This window comes from Bos indicus x Bos taurus, chromosome 8 (assembly GCF_003369695.1).
Source record: "Bos indicus x Bos taurus breed Angus x Brahman F1 hybrid chromosome 8, Bos_hybrid_MaternalHap_v2.0, whole genome shotgun sequence".
Lineage (NCBI taxonomy): Eukaryota > Metazoa > Chordata > Mammalia > Artiodactyla > Bovidae > Bos > Bos indicus x Bos taurus.
In genome coordinates this window covers 106,463,179-106,486,629 of record NC_040083.1, presented here as the reverse complement: position 1 = coordinate 106,486,629, position 23,451 = coordinate 106,463,179, and the positions used below count along the sequence as shown (strand labels likewise).

The 23,451-nt window shown below is 45.8% G+C and overlaps 1 protein-coding gene across 3 annotated transcripts in view; it reads left to right on the top strand.

The window, feature by feature from the left end:
* Nucleotides 1–23,451, top strand: part of ASTN2 (astrotactin 2) — a 1,048,656-nt gene that overhangs the window by 221,727 nt on the left and 803,478 nt on the right. For all 3 annotated transcript variants that reach the window (XM_027550640.1, XM_027550639.1, XM_027550638.1), the window contains exon 3: nt 6,120–6,504. In XM_027550640.1, coding sequence (XP_027406441.1) covers nt 6,120–6,504 — 385 coding nt within the window. The remainder of the gene's footprint in view (nt 1–6,119; nt 6,505–23,451) is intronic.

Here is a 23,451-nt window from a genome sequence, read left to right as displayed (position 1 = left end):
CAGTCCCTGGATTGAGGGCCCACCCAGTCCAGTATGCCCTCATCTCAATTAATCACAAATGCAAAGACTCTGTTTCCAAGTAAAACCGCTTTCTGCAGTTCTGGGTGGGAACCGCTACAGGGAATGAGTGACTGAGAGCTCTGGATTGAGGGAGGAGCCCTTGGGGAAGCTCTCGGAGCATTGCAGTCTGAGGGGACACTAACGCCATAGCACAACTCCTGGACTGGATATGAGGTAGGACTTGGGGGTGGGGGAGGCTTGAGAAGGAAGCAGAGACCTAGACACGGAGGGACTTGGGTGCCAGGCTGGGGATCTGGACATTATTCTGAGAGTGGGAGGGAGCAGAGTCAGGCAAGGGCTTCAAGCAAAGGGGAAGGGCGTGGAAGGACTGGGTTTGGGATGGAGGACCAGAGCAACTGAAGGGCCGAGGCCGGTGTTTATCAGTGGAGCCAGACCTTTCATCCTAACCTTTTATTGTCTTGTTTCATCCTTAGCCTTACTTGACCTTTCCCATTGGGACCAACCAGCACATTTTTGTAGGTGAGCCTGTTGTAGCACAAGGAAGCGGACCGTCTTAGCCAGCTTGTCACGGCCAAAGGCAAGCAGGGACACGGACCCCACAGCGGCCTGAACGCCCCAGCGACACCTGGTTACCCCATCATGTCAGTTTGCCCTTGACATCACCCACCCTCACCCATGCCTGGCTCCACTGAGAGAGCTGAGACTCAGTGTCAGTAACAGAAGAAAAGTGGGCAGATCCTGCTCTAGAGAGGCTTCTGGTAGGGAACGTTCCAGAACAAATGGGAACACACACTCTGTTTCCCCTCTCTTTCCCATTTCCTGCCTGGCAGTTTAGTGAAATCTTCAGTCCCATAAGAAGGTAAAAGTCATCACCCAAGGCTTGTGCTTTTTGCAGTCTCGCAGAAACTGACCCCTAACCAACAGACTGGGATTTTTATTTCTGGGACTTGCTGCTGCTTCTCCGATCTTGTTGGTCTCGGGCTGCCCTAGAGGGAACACATTGTCCAAATCGGATTTGGCATCGGGTTGTCCCTGAGGCCAACAGGACCTCAGCTTGCCACCGCCTCGAGCCTCAGATTCTTCTTAACTTGCTTTCTAACAATCCACAGCCTTCTGCCTGCACCCTCCTCTCCCTCCTGCACTCCCTGCTCACCCTGCAGCGGTTTCTCCCCTGCTGGATCTGTGTTTGCTCTTGGCGGGCTGACTCGGTGGCTGGACACTCTGGCCCTGCCCCCCTTTCCAGCAACAGCTCCTGCTTTTGTTTGCTTGCCCTGAAGGAAGACCGCCGGGACGTGGGGGTCCAGACCCTCAGGAGTGGAGCGACGCAGCAGCCTGGACCTGTCCTGGTGGATGCAGGCCGTAGTTTCTCCCTGACCCTGAGTCACTCTTCTGCTTTCTTTGGGTGGGACGTCCCACTAGGACAGAGGTGGCCACACGCTTCTCTTGCAACCCTTTGCTTGTGCACAGTACGCTTCAGTGTACAAGGGCTGTCGCAGCACTGTCCTGATTTCATTTACACGACAACCTTGTGGGTGCCACGAATGAGTGTCATGGGTCTCCATGTGCTAGGCCCTGAGCGCCACACGTCACATCCGTGAACTCACATCTAACCTCCCTGAGTAAGGACACTTTTTACACAATTTTGTGAATGAGAAAATTGTGATTCAGAGAGGTTCAGCCCTTTGTCCAAGATTGCCCGGTTTTTATGTGATGGCGTGAGATTATAAAGAAGTCTCTCTGATCCCCAGCCTTTGGCCCTAACTGTGTGCTATACTATTCCAAGTAGTACCAAGTCCATTTTACAGATGAGTGAACTGAGGGTCTGGAGGGCATCGAGGAAATTTGAGATCACACAGTGGGTGAACAAGGAAATTCAAGATCACACGAGTGAACTTGAATTCAGAACTTTTTCCTGCCTGCTCTGAGCCTAACCCACCACTCCTTTAGGGTCTAGGAAGGAAGGAGGGTTGGTCAGTGGTGCTAGAAACATCACCTGAGCTGCTACTGTGTCTTGGGTGAGGCCCCTGGAGCCCTTTAGGAGCCCAGCCTGGGGGGTGTCTGTTTCAGTGGGTCAGTGGCACTGTGAGCTCTTGATCCCTGGAATTCTCTTTGGCCCAAGTTTTCACAGTAAAATCCTGATCTATAATGGAAGCCATATGGCCATTGGATTAGCTGAGAGCTTAGCCGGGGGGAGCAAAGGTCAGGACAGGCTGGGGAATGAGGGGCAGGGAGCCTGTACCCCAATAAGAGGGTTGGAGCCACTGGCTTGGGGTTACATCAAATGAGTTGGCAGATCATGAAGCTAAAGGTCCCAGGCTCAGCTTCCATCACAGTGGAGGGAGGGAGGTGGGGGGGTTTCCCTCTGCTGCCTCCTCCTGGGGGTTCTCTGTGCTGGGAAATCTGTGTCTGAAGTTGCCCAGGTAAGTTGAGGAAGCAGAAGTGAATCTGATTACACCTTGAGCACCTGGCCCTTCCCACCCCAAGCAGAACTGTGAATCCATGATGGAGTTCAGCCACACTGCCTACATCAACAGCCTCCTGTCTTTGGGCCTCTTTCCTCACATAACATAGGACAGGGATACCTAACACGCACAGGTGTGAAGCTAAATGAGAGAGCATATCGAAGTGTTCAGCTTCCCTGGTGGCTCCGATGGTAAAGCATCTGCCTGCAGTGCAGGAGACCTGGGTTCGATCCCTGGGTTGGGAAGATCCCCTGGAGAAGGAAATGGCACCCACTCCAGTACTCTTTCCTGGAAAATCCCATGGACAGAGGAGCCTGGTAGGTAACAGTCCATGGGGGTTGCAAAGAGTCAGACATGACTGAGCGATTTCACTTTCACTTTTCACTTTCATTGAAGTGTTTGGTCTACATTGAGAAGGGTTTGGGAATCCACGACAAGTTTTGCAGAATGAGCATCCTGGGGCAGAGGTAATATTGTGTGTTACTTGTTCAGTTGTGTATGACTCTTTGCAGCCCCATGGACTATATATAGCCCACAAGGCTCCTCTGTGGAATTCTCCAGGCAAGAATACTGGAGTGGACAGCCATTCTCTTCTTCAGGGGATCTTCCCAACCCAGGGATGAAACCTGGGTCTCCCACACTGCAGGCAGATTCTTTACTGTCTGAGTCACCAGGGAAGCCGTTAGGGGCAAAAGGTCAATCATTCATTCATTCAGCATTAAATATGTACTTCCTGAACGCTGTTGACAATAGCAGTAGCTGTGAGCAGTTACATGTGCCCCACACAACACTAAGTACTCTATGGGCATCTCACTTAGCCTCACAATGATCCATTGAGGTGCTACTGAATACTGCCTTCATATAACCCATGAGGAAACCAAGGCTCTGAAAGGCAGTGACCTAGTCAAGGTCACGCAGCCTCTAAGTAGGAGAATCTGGACTAAAACTGTCACTCTGAGGTCAGCTCTTGGCCTCTGTGCATGATACAGGAGTTCCCCGAGGTGCTTTATGAGCTGATCCAGCACTGCATGGGTGACCTGGGAGGGTAGTTGGGATTTGATGGGGGAAGAGAGCCAATATGATGTGATACGGTAATTGCCTGTGGACAGGTTGGTTAAGCCTCATCTTTCCCAGGTCAGTTTTGGCTCTGGGTCTGAGAACAGGGCCACACACCCATAACTGGAGTGGACAGAGTGGGGATGAAGGGCTCTGGGAGCAGGGAAGGTCTGTAGGGAGGGTTACAGAGAACGAAACAACCAAAGATGAGAAGGGGTGAATCAGGCAACAATGGAGCAAAATTAAAGTCTTCACTGCAGAGGCTGCCTTGAGACGTGCCCACTGAATCCTGGATTTGAAAACAGCATTTTCCCTTCCCTTCCTGGGGTTCCCTTTTTCTTTGTGCACCCTCACCATCTTTCTCACTTTTCTTTTCCTTCCCTATGGGCTGTACAATTGCTGTGCAGTAGCCACTGGCTATGCAGTGAAGAGCTGGGTTCACATTCCTGCTCCACCACATTTTGGCTTTTTATTCCCAGCTGGACCTAGGATCAAAGCCTGTGTGACTTTAAGCAATTCCGTAACCTCTCTGACTTTTCCTCATTTCATGTATGGAATGGAACGTATAATCCCTTATCACAGAGGATTGTCTTGAAGATTAAATAAAATAACATTAAAAATAGTAAGGGGCGGGTCTACTGTTTTTTGTATGAAGTGATAGGGTTCTTCTTGCCTCCTTTTTCTCCTCACTCATTTTTCTTAGCATCTCTTCCGTCCACACTCCACCCTCTGTCGCTTGCCTTTCTTATCTCTGATGCAAAAAAACTGACAATACCACATCATACATGACTTCTAGACCTAGAGCAGTCTCTATTATATGTTCTGTGGAGGAGAAAGGGGTGTGTTCTTATTTTTCTGGGGCTCCAGTGGTGCCACACACACACATTTCATGCACACTTGACAGACTGCGCCCACCCACACACAGAAATACATATACTTAGAGCTTTGTTTGGTTTGTATGTTTACTTCTGAGTTCTGACATCCAGAGAAACCTTCCTGGGGATCCCAGAGTAACTCATTGCCAAGAGTCAAAACAGGGCTGTCAGCCGTGCCTGCAGCCCTGGCCACCTCCGAGCCCACTCACCACCCACTCCCCATGGAGGTGATGAATTCTAGCTTAGAGAGCTGAAGGACTTGAAAAAAAGAATCATCATTTTTAGTCAATAGGACAGCTGAATCATTTTAGTAAATGATGTTCTTCTTAGCCTAAACAGGTATGCTTAACCGCAGTCATCTCCCCACCAAGGTAATCTGTTCAGGGTTAGTTAACATCTGTCATCTTTGCTAGATGTTATACAAGTGGTTTTCAGAAATTGCCCTTGCCTTTAATGAGTTAAGGCAGAACAATCAGCCAATGGGTATGGTCGAAAGAATACAGGTTTTAAAGCTAAAAAGCCAAACACACACACACACACACTCTCACGCTCACACTCTGAGGCTCAGAGCTTGCTCTGCTACTCAGTATCTGAGCTTCAGAGTCTCTTGATTTCTTCACCCCTCTCCTAACCACAGGCATGGTCCTCCCCAACTCTTGGGTTACACAACAGGGACTCCACATAGTGGTCTGGAATCTCCCAGGCAAAAAGCACAGTATATACAGAAGAGAAGCAGCTATCCGAGGGGCTAGCCCTGCTCAATGCAGATGCTTCTGACAGAGTGAAAGAAGGCAGGCGAGGAGAACGCAGATCTTCCACGTCGTCCTTTGACAGGTGCTGTGGGCACCATAGATGGGCTTTAGAAACACCCCTGCCCTGGAGGAGCTCACGGAGCAGAGTATTTCATGAGTCTCATGAATCATGTAAGATCCGTTCATAAACACTTTACCTATTTCAATTTAATGTATGGTATGCAGACTCAACCAAATATTTACCAGTTGGATGTATTAGAGAAAAATAAACTGCAGTGTGCCTTAAACTCCTGATGAAAGGAGCCCTAGAAGAGCGCATGTGTTCATTCATTCATTCAATAAATATTTATGAAGTACCTACTTTGTCCCACGCCCCCTGTGGGGACTCAACATTAAAAAGGCTAGTGTTTCAGATAATAAAAGTATAGATGATACAGAAATTGTTTGACTTGTGTATTCCCAGCAGGATGGAAGAAAGACTGCTGTCCCTTGAGCCCTCCGTGGATTCTTTCTAGAGACCAGGAAGCAAGGCTGAGAGGGTGTGTTCAAATGGCCTGGGGTCACTCAGCTGGTGAGAGGCAGAGTCGGGACTCAGACACTCTAGATGTGAAGCCACCACCCTAGTATTTAGCGGCATGCATCTCTCTGACATGCTCATCACTCAGCTCATTTGTTCCTCGTGGGGACTCCTGAAGAAGGAAGGGCAGGGGTTCTTGCTGACCATTATACAAGTGAAAAGCAAGGCTCAGAGAGGTGAAGCAGTTTCTCCAAGGTCACACAGCTTGTTGGTGAGAAAGCTAGGTTTGGAAACGGTGTCACTCCGTGGGCTCCGGAGGCTCCGAGAGCCAAACCCAGGGATCGTGGGCTGCGTGTGGTGGACGGCGACCCCTCTCTGGCACTCCAGCCCAAAGAACAGGGGTCCACTTGCGTGTCCTTCTTCCCTCCCGCTCCAGGGTGGCCTCATTGCCCTGCTGTTGCTGCTGCTGGTGTTCACGGTGGCGCTGTACGCCCAGCGGCGCTGGCAGAAGCGGCGTCGCATCCCCCAGAAGAGTGCCAGCACGGAAGCCACGCACGAGATTCACTACATCCCGTCTGTGCTGCTGGGCCCGCCGGCCCGGGAAAGCTTCCGCGCCTCCCGGCTGCAGGCGCATAACTCGGTCATCGGCGTGCCCATCCGCGAGACGCCCATCCTGGATGACTACGACTACGAAGAGGAGGACGACCTGCCCCGGCGGGCCAACCACGTCTCCCGTGAGGACGAGTTCGGCAGCCAGGTGACTCACAGCCTGGACAGCCTGGGCCGACCAGGGGAAGAGAAGGGTGACTTCGAGAAGAAAGGTGAGTCTTGTTGCATCCCACCTTCCCGGGGGGTCATTTTAGGGAGCTGGGGAGAGGCGCAGGAGCTGAACTGTAGGAGAACACAGGAAGTGTTTTCTGGGATAAGCCATTTTTGACTTATGGCCAACTTCTATTGGGTTTTCAGAGTTCCTTTCTTCTTGATTCTTTGGTGATGGTGAGGGGGGAAAAAAATAAAGACTGTCAGTATTCTTGGAATTAGAATTTTTAGGAGCGTCAGAAGTTATGTAGTTCAGCATCTTTTAGTGTTTCTTGATTGCCTCCCTGGATGGCCTTCTCACTCCTCAGGAGAGAGCTCATCTCACTTGCAGACCCTACTGTTGGAAGGTTTTTTCTTAGACTGAGTTGCAGTCTGTTTCTCTGGCTCTCCATATCAGAAACTGAATCTGAAATTTCCTTCTCCAAGACAGCTCTTGGGAAATATGACAACAGGGAGAAAAAAAGGCACCTGGTAACTTTTAGAAATCAATATCAACAAATAATCCCAGTTTTTTCTGCCACTCTGATGTGACATATTTTCAGACATTTCGCCATTCTAGTCACTGTCCTCTAGATGGAGATTCTAATTTTTCATGTCTTGGAGTGTAACACCAGAAGTGACACTCTGTTCCTCAAGGTGGGAATGCTCCTGTGTTGAGAAAAATGCAATTTTCACCTCCTTTTTGCCTGGTGTTATGCTTCTGTTCATGCAGCTTGAGTCACATTTGTTTTTTTGCAGCTGTTGCTGACTTGTGGTTGACTTTTAGATGACTAAAACCTCTCACTTTTTTTCATATATGCTATTGCCAAGACCCATTCTCATTGTTCTGTTGGAGGACGATTGATTATTTAGACCTGAATACAGGATGTGCTTATATCTGTCTTTTTTCAGTGTCTATGCCTCCAGTTTGTTTATAGATGAAATTTGGCTATTTTTCCTTTAGGAAAATGCTATAGAATCACTGTTCTGCCCTTTTTTCCCTCCTATATCATCTTTATGACCCTGGTGATGGTGATATGTTCAAGGTTTGGCCCAGAGGCTCTAGTCTTAGAACTACTCCTGTTTGTGAGCCAAGAGAAATCATCATCACTGCTCAGACCAGTCCTGAGCTGTGAACTTAACATTCTTTCCTCCTGCACTCAAGGTCCTTTTTCTCAGATCCATCTTTCCATGATGCTCAGTGGAAAATAGGAACTTTAGGAATTTCTTAAAAAGGAGACATTTTTGTCAAGGTTAGAAACCTAGGGAGGGAAGAGAGTGGTACAGTAAGTAAGAGAACAGTTTTGGGGTTGTTTGGACCTGAGTTCAAATCTTGTCTCCTTTGTTTGCTGAACAACCTACAAAAATGGGAATTCAATCTTCCAAGTCTCAGACTCCTCATTGAAGGATTTTTGGAAGGATTAAATATAAAAATCAATGTATACCAAGTACCTAGCAGAAGGCCTAGGATATGGTACCTGCCGAATCCCTGAGAGCTGTACCTGTAGACCTCAGGCCCTCGGTCTTTGCTGGGTTCCTAAGACGCTCCCTAACCCAGCTCCCTGTTCCCTGCCTGCCTCCCTCTAGGTGCCAGCCGCCATTGTTTGCTCAGTGCCCTGGAATGTCCACATCGTTTCCCTTCTCCGCCGTGATCTCTTCTGTCTTTGAACTGTTGGTTTACTGACAGTCTCCTCAATTCTTCACTTTGTCAAACATTACTTATCATTTTTTGTGTGACTTTTCATCTTAGAACAAGTGCAGTCTGCATTGGTTTCATTCTTCACAGCGCTGCCTAGCGCAGTGCCTCTCGTGTAAAGAATGTCCAGCAAATGTCAGACAAGAAAGATGGCCCGAGAGACTGAGGTTATTCAGGAGCCATGCCATCAGGTCATAGCACCCTGCTTCTCTTGTCTAAAGAAGAAAGTCCCTTGGACATGACAGAAAGCATCATCCCGTTTTCCTAGACGTGGACTTTGCAGCCTAATTTATTAAGCCCTCCTGTGTTTATATGGAAAATGGGTGAATTAGCGACCAGTTTGCTCATCTCTTGGGCTTCCCTGGTAGCTCAGATGGTAAACAATCTGCCTGTAATGTAGGAGACCGGGGTTCAATCCCTGGGTCAGGAGGATCCCTGGAGAAGGGAATGGCTACCCACTCCAGTATTCTTGCCTGGAGAAGTCCATGGATAGAGGAGCCTGGTGGGCTACAACCCATGGGGTCGCAAAAGTTGGACACAACTGAGTGACTAACTTCTTCTTCTGCCCATCATAGTTTTGCTGTGGGGCTCAAATAATAAATGCACTGCAAACCCCAAAGAAGTTTCCCTAGAGTGGGATTTGTTTTTCACACTACAGTCTTCCCCAGCCTGGCCAAGAGGAGAGGTCTAGAACCTCCTTCAGTTCCTGGAGTGGGCTGTGATTACTTTGAGCTTATCGCTTACCACTGTTCAATAATAGTTTCTCTTTCTGTCTCCTACTCTAGATGTAGAGACTTTTTAAAAAAAATATATTTCTTTTTTAATTGAGGTATAATTAATATGCAGTCTTGCATTAGTTCCAGGTATACAATGATTCAGTATTTGTCCATGTTGAGAAATGATCACCACAATGCCTAGTTAACATCCATGGCCTCACAGCATGACAACATTTTTCTTGTGATGAGAACTTGACTTTCTTAGCAACTTTCAAATATACAATAGAGTATTATTGACTCTAGTCATCATGGTGTACATCCCAGCCCCGTGACTTTTGAAAGCAAGGGCAGTTTCACTAATGTCCAGCACAGTAACTAATGCCTAATAGGCGCTCTGAAAATGCCTGTTGGCTAAATGATTCCATCAGTCGAATAAATCCAAGTATTGGCTAGAGCCCCAAGTTCTCAGTTCCAGGCCTTGAGCTATCTCACTGTCCTCAAATCTGGGGATTCTAGAAACCAAAATGTTGACCGAGGCCATCAGTAGTGATGGCCAGAACCCAGCAGAGAGCAGCCCCTGGTTGGGGATGAACCTAGAGTCTGTTATACAAAGTGGAGTAAGTCAGAAAGAGGAAAGCAGATACAGTATACTAAAGCATACATATGGAATCTAGAAAGAGGGTATTGACGAACCTATTTGCAGGGAAGGAATGGAGGCACAGAGGCAGAGAATGGACTTTTGGACACCGAGGAGGAAGGAGAGGGTGGGACGGATGGAGAAAATAGCATCAACAAATCAGTTCAGTCTCAGTCGAGTCTGACTCTTTGCAACCCCCTGGACTGCAACATGCCAGACTTCCTGTCCATCACCAACTCCCAGAGGTTGCTCAAACTCATATCCATCGAGTCGGTGATGCCATCCAACCATCTCATCCTCTGTCATCTCATCCCACCATCTCATCTTCATCCTCTCTCTATGTATATATGTCTTGTGTAAGACGAATAGCTGGTGAGAAGCTGCTGTGTAACACAGGGAGCCCAGTCTGGAGCTCTGTGATGAACTAGAGGGGTGGGATGAGGGGTAAGTCAGGCTCAAAAGGAAGGGAACATATGTATAATTATGGCTGATTCATATTATGGTAGGGGGGAAAACAAATCAGTGTAAAAATTTTTTTAGAAAAATTCCAGTAAGCCTCCTGGGAAATGGAAGCTGAAGCCTGACCCGTCCCGGGTCTCTCCCAGGGCGTGGCAGAGTCCAGGTAAGAGCCTCGGCCTCTTGGCCAGACAGCACCCCTGCTGTCGATAGCTGTCATGCTCAACGGCCCACGTGGCATCATGCTGACTGCCCATTTCACTGGGGGTGGGGCCTTCCAGGACTTGTGTTCCTTAAAGAGAATCCCCAGGCTTGCCCTTTCAGTCGTCGGACGTGTCCGTTACTCATGTGTGCAAAGCATGCATTCCTGATTCTTGAATGACAGAGCCTGCGCAGGGGACTGAATCACGCTGGATCCAGAGGATACAGGAGACGCACTCCTGAGAGAGGGGAGGTGCTCTGATCTCCCCTCCTCCTCGGGTCCTGCAGAGTCTGCACACTCTCAGCTTCACACTGCAGCACGTCTTAAAGATAACTTTGTCCCTTGTGCTTTCTTTCAAGCAGAACTCTATCTAAACGATAACAAAACCAGACGCTTATTTTCTGAAACCAACTTCAGATGAGACGCATACAAGAGAAATCTAAAGAGAACGAGTGGTGAATGCATGAGAAATAAGACCCAGTCCTTGCAAGGCAGCCTGGTGCGGTGGGGATGAGCAGGTGGGCTCAGGGCCCTGCTCTTGTCTGCACTGGCTGCGTGGTCCTGGTGAACCTCTTCGCCACCTGCAAACTCATGCCTTCATCTCACCCGTTTTCATCTGACCACATTATTCCTCTGACTTTGCTTTAAAATGAAGTACAGTCTGAAATAAAACCAAGCACTTCATTTAATACTCTACCCAGCTGCCCTTAGATCTGATAAGGGTGGGGAAGGAAGACGTGTGGGCAGGAAGAAAGTAGGAGATGCATTTTCCCTGGGTCCAGGCAGGATACTGGTCACCCTGTCCATGCAAAGGTGGTGGCTAGGGGCTGTGGTTGCTGTGCTGTGGCCTCTGAGCTCCTGGGACCTCCTTGCCTGGACAGAAGGGGACAGTTCTGCTGGCAGATTGTGGAACATACAGCAGCAGCAGCTCAGGCTGAATATGCTTCCTGTTGCCTTGGGTAGTTTTTGGAGAGACTCATTAGATCCTTTCTTTCTGGGGGGGACCTGGGAACAACTATAGAAGAAGGCAGTGGCACCCCACTCCAGTACTCTTGCCTGGAAAATCCCATGGACAGAGGAGGCTGGTAGGCTGCAGTCCATGGGGTCGAGAAGAGTTGGGCACGACTGAGCAACTTCACTTTCACTTTTCACTTTCATGCACTGGAGAAGGAAATGGCAACCCACTCCAGTGTTCTTGCCTGGAGAATCCCAGGGACGGAACAACTATGTATTTTGTCCAGAGCAGACAGGTATCAGGAGCTGGGCAAGTCCTATAAAAGTCATTCCCAGAGGGGATGAAATGATATTGCCAAGGGCTAGCCCTACCTACACCTCTCACATTTAAAATTTGTCCTTAGATTCAAACTACTTCATCATATTTGAGCACCTCCTGTTATTTGCAGCTTGGACCTTCAGGTAATAGGGGATAACCTGGAGGCAGAGGGAGAAACTTTGTTTATCAAGAGACAAAGCCTGAATTCCGATACCCCTAGAGCACTATACTGAGCAGGCTGACTTTCAGCCAATACATACCCATGTGAACATACCCTTTGTTAAGCCCTGAAATTCTTCTATGCCAGTCATTAAGAAGCTTGTTGCCCTGAATGCCCCACTCCCATGCCCTCCCGCTGCCTGGCCATCACACCCCCTCCCAAGGACCCTCCTGAGGTCCCTGCCATCTAGGAACAGGTCAGCTTTAGAGTGCTTCTCCAGGATAATGGCTGGCAGCTCATGTTGCTGGTTAATCCCTGTACTTTAGACGTTCTTAGGTATTGCGAGCATCACCCTTCATATCACCTTAGCCAGTTGCTGGGAATTTAATCATGTCAATATGTGACTACTCAGCATTGCGTTGGGTCCATAACAGAAACTTGATGCATTTTAATTCCAATTCTCCTTATCCGTGCTTAAATTTATGTCTCCCTTTCCTGAATATTATGCATGGAAGCTCAAGGAAATTAAAATAACAGATTTATCACTTTATCAAGGGACAGAGTAGAGGATGGCTGAATGGATATTGGGTTTTCTTAATTTTGTTTTATTATCGGTAAAGAAATGTATACTATTTGTAATAGAAGGATGTGAGGGGAGTGGAGGGAAGGAGTGAGAGAAGGAAAGGGAGAGAGAAAAGAAAGAAAACAGGGAGGGAGGAAGGAAGGGGTGTGAGTTGCATAAAACAAGAACTAAAAACCCTTCCATTGTCTCGCTACCGCATCCCACTAATGGGACCCAAAGGCTAATCATTGAAAATAGTTTGATTTATAATCTTCTAGCATATTTTCCAGCATACCTACATATGGAATGTATGTGTTTTATGTGTATGGTATAGATAAGATATATGCATTTTGCACCCAGATATACAGTAATAGGGCTATCTCAGCCATGCATATCATTTTGCAGCAGTTTCATAATTTACCAAACAGTGTATGAAAAGCATCTTTCCAAGTCAACCCTGCACACCTATCTTCTTTTGGAAAGCTCTATAAGATTCCAGGATTGGAACACACCAGTCACACCAGCATTTGCTCTACTTTTCATTTTTGCTGATTATCATCTCAATTTGCTGCACTCACAGTGAGTCAGTATACATCCTTGTACACACACACACACACACACACGCATACACACAAACATACATATTTTTGCAAAATTTAAGGCTATTTCTATAAAACAGATGCCTAAAAGCAGAATCTCTGTATTAAAGGGTGCACATTACACACTTATAATTACAGATTACACATTTACAGTTTGGGGAAATACCACCACAAGCATTCACTTTAGAATTTGTTTTGTACTCTCAAGGGGGCCTGTACATCTTCTATACAAATCTGCACAAACCACCCACTGCCCCATCACCTTGACAATTCGTATACTATTCATGGACCTTTCTGAGCTTTATATATATATGTGTGTATATATATATATGTATGTATGTATGTATGTTAGTTGCCTTCATTTTAAATATGCAATTTTCACTTTTGATTTTCTTTTCTGATTGGTCTAAATTATTTTCTTTGTCAGAAGTCAGTCTTCATGGTTACTCGAGCAGTGATTCTTAGGTGAAGCAATGCCAAATAAAGGCTTGGCTTCTCTGTCCCACTTCGGTTCAGGACCTAAGGTAGGAAAAGAAAAAAAAAGAAATGGCATCAGATACAAGCAGTGGTCCACATTTGATACATGGCGAGGGGTCACAGTCTCTCTGACATGGACCAGTAGGCTAAAACTTACTGTTGCTCAGAATTATGGATCAGAATGTTTCAGGGTAAATGGGACCCTTGTGGAGAGAATGGAGTAGGCGGGACTTTCTTGAGTCCCTATAGGAGTGCAGCTGCTGTCTTATACATTATCTCATTGAGCTATTTGTAATGAACCCCGAGGGGAAGCTAGATGAAAGAGGTGAATAGGAAGCCAGAGCCGCTGCTGCTGCTGCTGCAGATGACAGCTAACCTCCACTTGTGATAACCACTGTCTGGGAACTTTCTAGTATTTATGGCAGTTACACATCTCAACAGCCCTAAGGGTTGTGCAGTGATATTTCCCCACCTTACAGAGCAGGAGACTGAAGCTGAGAAGGGTTAAACGATGTGTCCAGTCATGCAGGGGAAAGTAGCTGAGCCATGTCAAAACTCTGGCAGGTGAGCTATCGTGCTAAGGGGCCGAGCCAGGATGTGAACACAGGACCTCACACTGAATTATATGATCTTTGGGAAGGTGCCGAGCTCCAGCTGTCCCGGGGATGTAGCTGGAGCCTAGAGCCCATGAGCTAGCTTCACTCTCAGATTCGGGAGGAAAAATAGGCAACTAGCATCTGTTCTCCAAGACAGGACACTGCTGCAGAGTGATTCTGAGCTTCTAAATCGGCAGAAGGGATTTTGCAGCAGGGAGATCACAGTTTTTTGGAATGTTTTGAGTGGTCCCCAAGGGTGTAGGGAACTCATGTTTGGTGTCAATAAAGCACTCTAGGGTGACAGGCAACTGAGGAGGTGTTTATTAACTCTTCTGACATCCCCTGTGAATGCCATGTAAATGTCACTTTTGGGTGGCACTTTCTAAAATTTCAGAGCTCTTTCCTAGTCAACACCTTATTCGATGCCTTACCTGGGTGTTCAGATTTCTTAACTCAGAGGTGGTGGTAGTCTGTTTCCAGCTTCCTCATCTTCACCTCTGCTCATACATCCCCTCTTCAGGCCACATCCGTCTTCCTAATGTTTTCAAAACACCTCAGCCTCACATACCTTCCTGCTTGCATGCCTATCCTCCACTTCCTTACACAGCATTCACTCTGTTATGATCCTTCTGTCCATAGCAGTTTCATGCTTAAAGTTTTGCAGAGTTCTCACTGCTCTTGATCCCCACCCTCTGTGCTCAGCCTCCATGGCCTCCTCTCTGTTCTGCAAACTTGCTAAGCTTCTCCCACCACAGACCATTTGCATATGCTGTTATTGTCCTTATCTGCAAAAAAAATTCCTCCCTTTCCTCCCCTAATCTGTCATGGGTGATTCCTTCTCATCATTCTGGTCTCAGCTTAAATACTACTTCTTCAGACCAAGCTCTTTTCCCTATGAGTTCTTCTCTTTTGTTTTCTGTAACGGTACATTTTTTTAAATTATTTGGATTAATTTATTAAATATTTTGCTACTCTGATTAGACTCAGGATTCTGTGAGACCATGGTCCAGATCTGTTTGCGTTGTTCTGTGCCTAACAGAATGACTGGCACATTTTTCGTTGTTGTTGCTAAGTCATGTGTGACTCTTTTCTACCCTCTGAGCTGCAGCGCACCAGGCTTCCCTGTTCTTCACCACATCTCAAACTTCTCTTCATGGAGTCGGTGATGTCATCCAACCATCTTATCCTCTGTTGCCCCCTCTCTTTCTGCCTTCAATCTCTCCCAGCATCAGGGTCTTTTCCAATGAGTCCGCTCTTTGCATCAGGTGGCCAAAGTATTGGAGCTTCAGCTTCAGTATCACTCCTTCCAATGAATATTCAGGGTTGATTTCCTTTAGCATTGACTGGTTTGCTCTCCTTGCAGTCCAAGGGACTCTCAAGAGTCTTCTCCAGTACTAGTTTGGAAGCATCAATTCTTTGGCACTCAGCCTTCTTTATGGTCCAACTCACATCTGTATCTGACTCCTGGAAAAAGCATATCTTTGACTATATGGCGTTTGTTGGAAAAAAATGATGTCTCTGCTTTTTATTTTTTTATTTTAATTTTATTTTTTAACTTCATTTTAACAATATTGTATTGGTTTTGCCATATATCAAAATGAATCCGCCACAGGTATACATGTGTTCCCCATCCTGAACCCTCCTCCCTCCTCCCTCCCCATACCATCCCTCTGGGTCATCCCAGTGCACCAGCCCCAAGCATCCAGTATCATGCGTCTCTGCTTTTTAATATGTTTTGTCTAGGTTTGTCATAGCTTTCCCTTCAAGGGTCAAACATCTTTTAATTTCATGGCTGCATAATAGATGTTGAAATACATGTTGAGTCAATAGATGGAGGAATAGATATATGAGTGAAGAGGCAGATGGTTATCTTAGTGTCTTTCCATAGGCTGGTAACCTTTGCATGGATCCTTTATCCTTTTTCTGAACCATACATACTGTGTTTAGTATTTTCTTATTTTTTTTAAATTTTATTTTATTATTTAATTTTACAATATTGAATTTAGTATTTTCAAATCAGCAATTTACTGAATCTTCCCATGCATCTCATAAGAAAGAAATTATTCATATCAAACTTTAGAGCTCATCTCAAAGTTATAGAGCCAGAAGTTAAGATATTGGCATTTGAACTCAGCTTTGTCTCATTCCCAAGCATGTTCCCAAGGACTTCTCAAGCATGTCCCAAACCCAGGCATGTTCTGAAGATAGCACGATATAATCCTGTCAACTTATTTGATCAGAAGAGAGAAAACATGGGCTTAGAATGCTAGCAAGCTGTGTCTTACTGTTGTGTTCATTAAGTGTTGACCACAATGAGAAACATTTTGCACTGTGACCACACACTTATGCTTTTTTAAAATCATAGTTGATTTACAGTGTTTCAGATACAGGGCAACGTGATTCAGTTATACACATGCATGTATGTTTCTGCTTTGCCACATTCTTTTTCATTATATGTTATTACAAGATATTGAATATAATTCCCTGTGCTATACAGTAGGTCCTTGTTTATTTTATGTATAGTAGTGTGTATCTGTTAATCCCAAACTCCTAAATTATCTCTCCTCCCAAGCCTTCCCCTTTGTTAACCATAAGTTTGTTTTCTGTGTCTGAATTTTGTGAATAAGTTCATTTGTGTTATATTTTAGATTCCACATAGACATTTATGATATTTGTGACATCATATATTTGTCTTTGTCTGATTTACTTGACTTAGTATGACAGTTTCTAGGTCTGTCCATGTTGCTGCAAATGGCCTTGTTTCCTTCTTTCATGGCTGAGTAATATTCCATTGTATATACATTTCCCACTTCTTCTTTATCCATCCATCTGTTGATGGACACTTACATTGCTTCCATGACTTGTCTATTGTAAACAGTGCTGCTGTTTACAATAGAACACTGGGGTGTGTGTGTATCTCTTTAAATTAGAGTTTTCATCTTTTCTGGATATATACCCAGGAGTAGTATTGATGAATCACAGGAGTCTATTTTTAGTTTTTTTTTACGGAACCTCCATACTGTTTTCCATGGTGGCTATCCTAATTTATGTTCTAACTAACAGTGTAGGAGGGTTCCCTTTTCTCCCCATCATCTCCAGCATTTATTATTTGTGGACTTTTCTGATGATGACCGTTCTGACCGAAGTGAGGTGACACCTCATTGCGGTTTAGATTTGCCTTTCTCTAATAGTTGGTGACATTGAGCATCTTTTCCTTGCCCGGTGGCCATCAGTATGTCTTATATGGAGACACATGTTCTTGTGAATGAGTGTATATCTGTGTCTACAATAAGTTTGGCAAAAGAATCCTTCCTGTATTACATGTGGTGTGCTCTGATCATTTTCTGTTCTTCTTTGCCATCTCTTTGATGTTGGTCTGAACCCCTGAGTTGATTTCACAGTTTATGAGGGGATTATCACCTGAAGTTCAAAGTCCTTTCAGCCTCAGGGGCTGCATTGTGCTGGGGTATCCACAAGGAGGTAATCCCTAAGTGCTGGGTCTGTGACGGCTTCCGGAGGTGTTTCTGGCCTGGAGAGGTGAAGGCTGACTGTCATTAGACTCAAGGTAAGTGGTTGGTGGAGGAACTAGGAATGGCGCCTGAGACAGGCAGCGGTGTGCGGCGACTTTGTGTCTTGCCCCTCTGTCCTTGTGGCCAGCCCAGTGGAGTTTTCACCAACCCCCCTGCACCATCATCTCTTGAAACTTCACCACCTGCCCTCCCAAAGGAACTTTGTGTCTCTCTCGTCTTCTTTCCTTGTTTATTTTTGCTTCTACCCCCTCCCCCCAACCCTGCTCCCTGCCTGGGAAAGACCACCCATTCTTTAAGCCACAACTCAACACCTTCCTCTTCCCAGCTGTCCCAGGGCCCAGAAAGAGCTTCTCAGAGAGCTTGGGGAAAGTCCTTCCTAACAGCGGCTCTTATTTTGACATCACCTTCAGGGTGCTTCCCGGGCTACCAGGGATCAGTGGAAAGCAAGATAGGCAGCATCGTTTCAAACTGGGCTGTATACTGGGATTCCAGCTCTGCAGCACACAAAGAAGAAAGCTTTGAATATGACTTTCTTCCACCAGACTACCCTGATGTCTTCACACCTAACTGCCTCTCCCCTCTCCTTGTTGAAAGCACTATTTGAAATCTGCAGTGGAAACTGTTCCAGGGCCTGTTTGCTGTACCTTCTGGCTCCTGGGCACCTTTATCAGCCATTTGCAGACAGCTGCCAGTATAGTTCCTGCATCTTCTCTTTGGGTACACCTCCCCCTTACTACTCAGCCATTCACCCACTCACTATTCATGTATTTAACAGATCTTTACTGAGCACCTTGAGCGCCTACTGTGTGCAAGGCACCGTATTTAATGCAGAAGATACAGAGCAAAATGGGAAATGGTCCTTTCCTAAAAGGTCACAGTTTAGAGGAGTATAAAACAGTAATAGCTGCTTTATTTTATATAGTCTTTGAACATTTATAGAATGGCTTCATAAACAGTATATGATAAACCCTGGGTGTTACTGAACCTTTTTGAGAGAGAAGGAAGGAACCTTACTCGTCTCAGAGAAATGAAACCACTCACACCCCACAGTACAGAGCCAGTGTGGGGGCGAAGCTCTACTGAAACCTACATCTCTTGAGTTCTGGTTCACTGCTGTCTGCATTTTGCCACACTGTATTCATCCCTGCAGTATCCTGAATATCATTTGGCAAGCAACTTGTTACATCCACATTGCCTCTCCTTCTTAATTTTAAAGGTCATAAACTCCTAGTCTTTGGAAGTATTCACAGAGGATTGAGTAGCCATTTGTTAAGGATGGTGTAGCAGTGTTGGAGATTTAGACACAATTTAAGCAATCCCTTCTAATTCTCAGGCTTTAACATTTGAACAAACTGAGCTACCAAGTGTTTGAAAATATAGGTTCATTAAAACTAGTTAGCCTAGAAAGTATCCGATTTTAGACAGTTTTTTCTTTTCTTTTTCTTTGAACTGCAGCTGATCACTTGTAGCATGTTAGAAAACTCATTTTTGCTCCAATTCATCATACCACGTAGCAGAGTTAAGGAGGCTATGGAAGATGAGAGCCTGACTCTGCGACAAAGTTTTGACTTTGATTTCTAAGCCCTGCCCCTCCCAGACCTTGGCCCTGGTGCCTGATTGTCTGGGCTTGGCAAAGCAGAAGGGAGCAGTGCCTCCGACAGACAGGAGCTCAGCATCCCCAGACAGCCATCCTCTGAGCTGTCTCCACACTCTCTAAAATAAGATATAGACGGAGATTTGTCATGGGATCACCAACAGGAATGTCACCAATGCTGTCACCAGAGCCCCTTAAAATGTCACTTCCCAGCATTAATTGCTGTGATAGCAAAACAAACGGGCGTTCTCTGAACACTGGCTCTCCCCCTCCTGCCTCGTGATCCTCTCTCCATGCTCCCTCACAGCCCCCTCCTCTCTGTCGCCAGGGACCCTTGGGGCATCCTGACTTGATTAGACTGTGCCCGGCGAGGCGGCCCCACCGCACAGTGACAGATGAGGGTGAAGGAGGTTTGATAAATGTCGGGGGCTGGAGAGGCTGTTCCCTGATTGATCAGAGCTGGAGCAATTTCCCAGCAGTCAAGGGACTCTGTACCTCCCATCCTGGCCTCCCTTGAAATGGCTGGAAGTCACCGTTTGAGGTCTGAGTATCCCAGAGCCCAGGTTGCTCGGCCTCAGGCCTCCCATGGGAACTCATCCCGCTTTGGTTTCTTTGTCCACTCGGGGGTGCAATAAATCGCTATGTCTACCCACAATTAAGATCGATCCTTATTTGTCCTAATACTTCCTAGTTATAAAAGTTATAGATGCTAAATTTAGAAAGCTTAAAAAAATAAAGTGTAAATGATCGTTTTTCAGAATACCTCTTCAAATTGCCACAGTAACGTTTTACCGTGTTTCCTTTTTTTCTTTTCTCTTCTTTTACATATTGAAAGAAAAACCTATATAATTTTCTCTTATACTTTTATTAAATATCATAAATATTTCAGTATGTTTATCATTCTGCTGTAAAACTATCTCATAGCTGATTTATTGATGAACATCTCAGTTGCCTTCTTTTCTCCCTTGCCATTTTGTTTTCGTCAGCAACAAACGTTTTGTACTTAAATTTGTTTTGCACCATTCTGGTTTATTTCCTCAGGGTATATTCCCAGGAGTAGAATTACTGAGTAAAACGGTCTGAATGTTTTAAATTTCCTGATACATGTTTAGCGCAACACCCCTGTGTCAGGAAGTCTCAGGAAACGTGTTAAATAAGGAAACATTTTTCCATCTACATTTTCATTCATTAATTCAACAAGCTTTAATTAAGTACCTATTACGTGCTGCTGCTAAGTCGCTTCAGTCGTGTCCGACTCTGTGGGACCCCATAGACGGCAGCCCACCAGGCTCCCCCACCCCTGGGATTCTCCAGGCAAGAACACTGGAGTGGGTTGCCATTTCCTTCTCCAATGCATGAAAGTGAAAAGTGAAAGTGAAGTTGCTCAGTTGTGTCCGACTCTTAGTGACCCCATGGACAGCAGCCCACCAGGCTCCCCCGCCCCTGGGATTCTCCAGGCAGGAACACTGGAGCGGGTTGCCATTGCCTTCGTATCAGGCACTAATTGTTGTTGTCTAGTTGCTCAATCGTGTTCAGCTCTTTGTGATCCCATGGATTGTAGTCTGCCAGGCCCGTTTATCCATGGAATTTCCCAGGCAAGAATACTGAACTGGATTCCCATTTCCTTCTCCAAGGGATCTCCCCAACCTGGGGATCGAACCCGCTTCTCTAGCATTGGCAGGCAGATTCTTTACCACTGAGCCACCAGGGAGGCCCATCAGACACTAATTAGGGTGAGGATAAAGCAGTGAGTAAAATATGTACAAATCTATTTTATTGAGCTTTCTATTGAGTATGGAAAGACCATAAATAAACAAAGGAGAAAATATATAAGGTACATAATTAAATAAAAATATAACTATTTTATAAATGTCTATTTTATATGAATAAATTATATGCAGTCTTGTATAGTATATGGGCTTCCCAGATGGTGCTAGTGGAAAAGAAGTTGCCTTTAAGAGACTTAAGAAACAGAGGTTTGATCCCTGGGTCAGGAAGATCCCCTGGAGGAGGAAATGGTAGCCCACTCCAGTATTCTTGCCTGGAGAATCCCATGGACAGAGGAGCCTGGCAGGCTATAGTCCATGGGGTTGCAAAGAGTCAGACATGACTAAAGCAACTCAGCATGCCCATATTATAAAACCATTATGATTACAGTGGGAAAGAAACAAAAGGAAGGGAATTAGGACCTGCAGGAAAGGTCTCAGCAATGAGGTGACCTATAGTAGATGAAGGACTAGTAGATATAGACTTAGATCTGTAGTAGATCTAAGTCGATGAGGACAAATCTATAGTGGATGAAAAAGTAAGCCTTGTGAATATATGAGGAAAGAGCTTTTCAGGCAGAGGGACTAGCAAGTGCAAAGCTCCTGTGCTGGGAGCATTCAGGAAGACGAAGTCCCAGTAGGAGGAAGACAGCGGTAGAATATGCTGGATCACAGAGGCGCTGAAAAGCAGGTCAGAATCTCACCTAATCTGCTCTCGCTAATTTGAGACCTTGGACCAGTCACTTCATTTCTCTAAACCAGTGGTTCTCAACTAGGGGTGGTTTTCCCTTCCTAGAGACATTGATTTGTCATGACTGGAGGAGGGGTAGAGAATGCTACTGGTATTTAGTCCTGGGGATCAGGGATGCTGGTGAACACCCTGCCATGCACAGGACAAATCCTGACGGTAAAGAATCACCCAGCCCAAAATGTCAGGAGGATCAAGTTTGTGAAACCCTGCTGCGAGCTTCAGTCTGCACATTGGTAAAATGGAAAAGCCAATTTCATAAGCGTGTGGGAGAACCAAGTGATGGTAGCAGTGAATCCTTTTTGTAAGCTAACATACTACACACACAGAGGGCAGCGGTAATGTTGGTCTTGCATTGTTATGTATTTTTTTATCATCCTCCATAAGGGTTTGGTTTGAGGGAGCCACCTCAGGTTCTTTGCATCGCTGAACAGTTCTTCCCCCAGCTGTCTGCATGGTTTCCTTATATCTCACCCTGTCACTGAGGCCTTCCTCTTCGGAGCATCAGGGCTCGCCCTTTGATCATCACACGTATTTATGTATCTATTGTCTGCCTCGCCCAGATATTTTGTCTTTTTTTTTTTTTTTTTTTTGCAATGCTTTTCACTTGCTTAGAACATTGTCTGGCACAGAGAAGATGACAAATAACTTCTCAAATGAGTGGACAAATTGAATGAGAAAATGAGTCAATGCATGGCTGACATCGAGTGTTTTCTTCAGCTTGTTTAAGTTTCAAAGAATGGACTACTTGGTTTAGCTAATGCAGGTTTCTTTTTAGTTGCAATGGGAGTAACGTTAGCTAACCTGTGTAGACCAAGCTCTGTGATCAACACTTACTAAATATGTGTACATTTAATCCTCAAAAAGTTTGGTGTGGTCAGTACCTCTAATTGCCCCCCGTTTTCAGATGAGCCAGGAGGGGCTGGGCGAGCTCAGAAAATTGGTCCCAGATCACATGCCAGGATTTGTACCTAAGCCTGCATGACCTTGAAATGCTGATTTCTCACCAGTTCTCTGCTGCCTTTAAGTTGGAGAACACGGGGTCCAGGAATAATCATAAAACAGTTTCAGGCTTCATGGAGAAAAAGCCATTGTTAGGGTATAATAAAAATTGGCACCTTGTTTCTGCCATCCTTTAACTCTTCTAAATTCATGAAAGAGTATCTGAGATTCTTTTGCCTCCACCTGCTAATGGCCTCCTTATCTCCTAGGCTGTGCGTGCCCACCGCTTGCTTTGACTGCCTTTCAGCTTCTGCTCCTGGCTCCCCTCTGTTCCTTGCGAGATACACACTATTTGTCTCTATCTCCTTGCATCTCCTCTTCAAATAACGCAGGAAAGGATCTGTCACATTCGATGTTGAAAGTCCTAATGGGCAAATCCTCACACCAGGCCACACCACCATTCACCCACAAATCCGAGGCTGTCTGCCTTTTCTGCCTATATAGGGAGCTCTGGTCCCATCCGCTTTGCTGAGATGGTGGAATCTCAGAGTCACCAGCAAGGCGCCCTCTGGGTGATGAAGCACCCGCATGTATTCACACTAAAGCAGGCATCTGTGGGTTTGGTGCCTCAAAGCATAGCATCCTGTCCAGAACGGTGGGGAGTCCATCTGCTCAGAGCAGGGCTGGTGTGCTTGCTCCAGAAGAACCTGGTTTGTGAGTAGCTCAGCTTAGTGAAGAGATAAATCAGAGAGTGACAGATTATTTTTCTAAGTGTCTTTATTTTATAAAAGCATTCACCACAGGCTCTCTTTCAGTACCCAGCACCCCCCTGGAGTGTAAAAGAAGATGGGATTTAATCAACTTTTGGCCTACCGAAATCTTTCAGTGTTCAGACCACAGCACAACTCCAATGGCACGCCCCTCTAAGAACTAGCCAGCAGCTGGGTGATGGTTTTGGAGAGGGGCAGATGTCCCCACATAACACCTCAATCTTAGGCAAGTTAAGTAACCTCTTT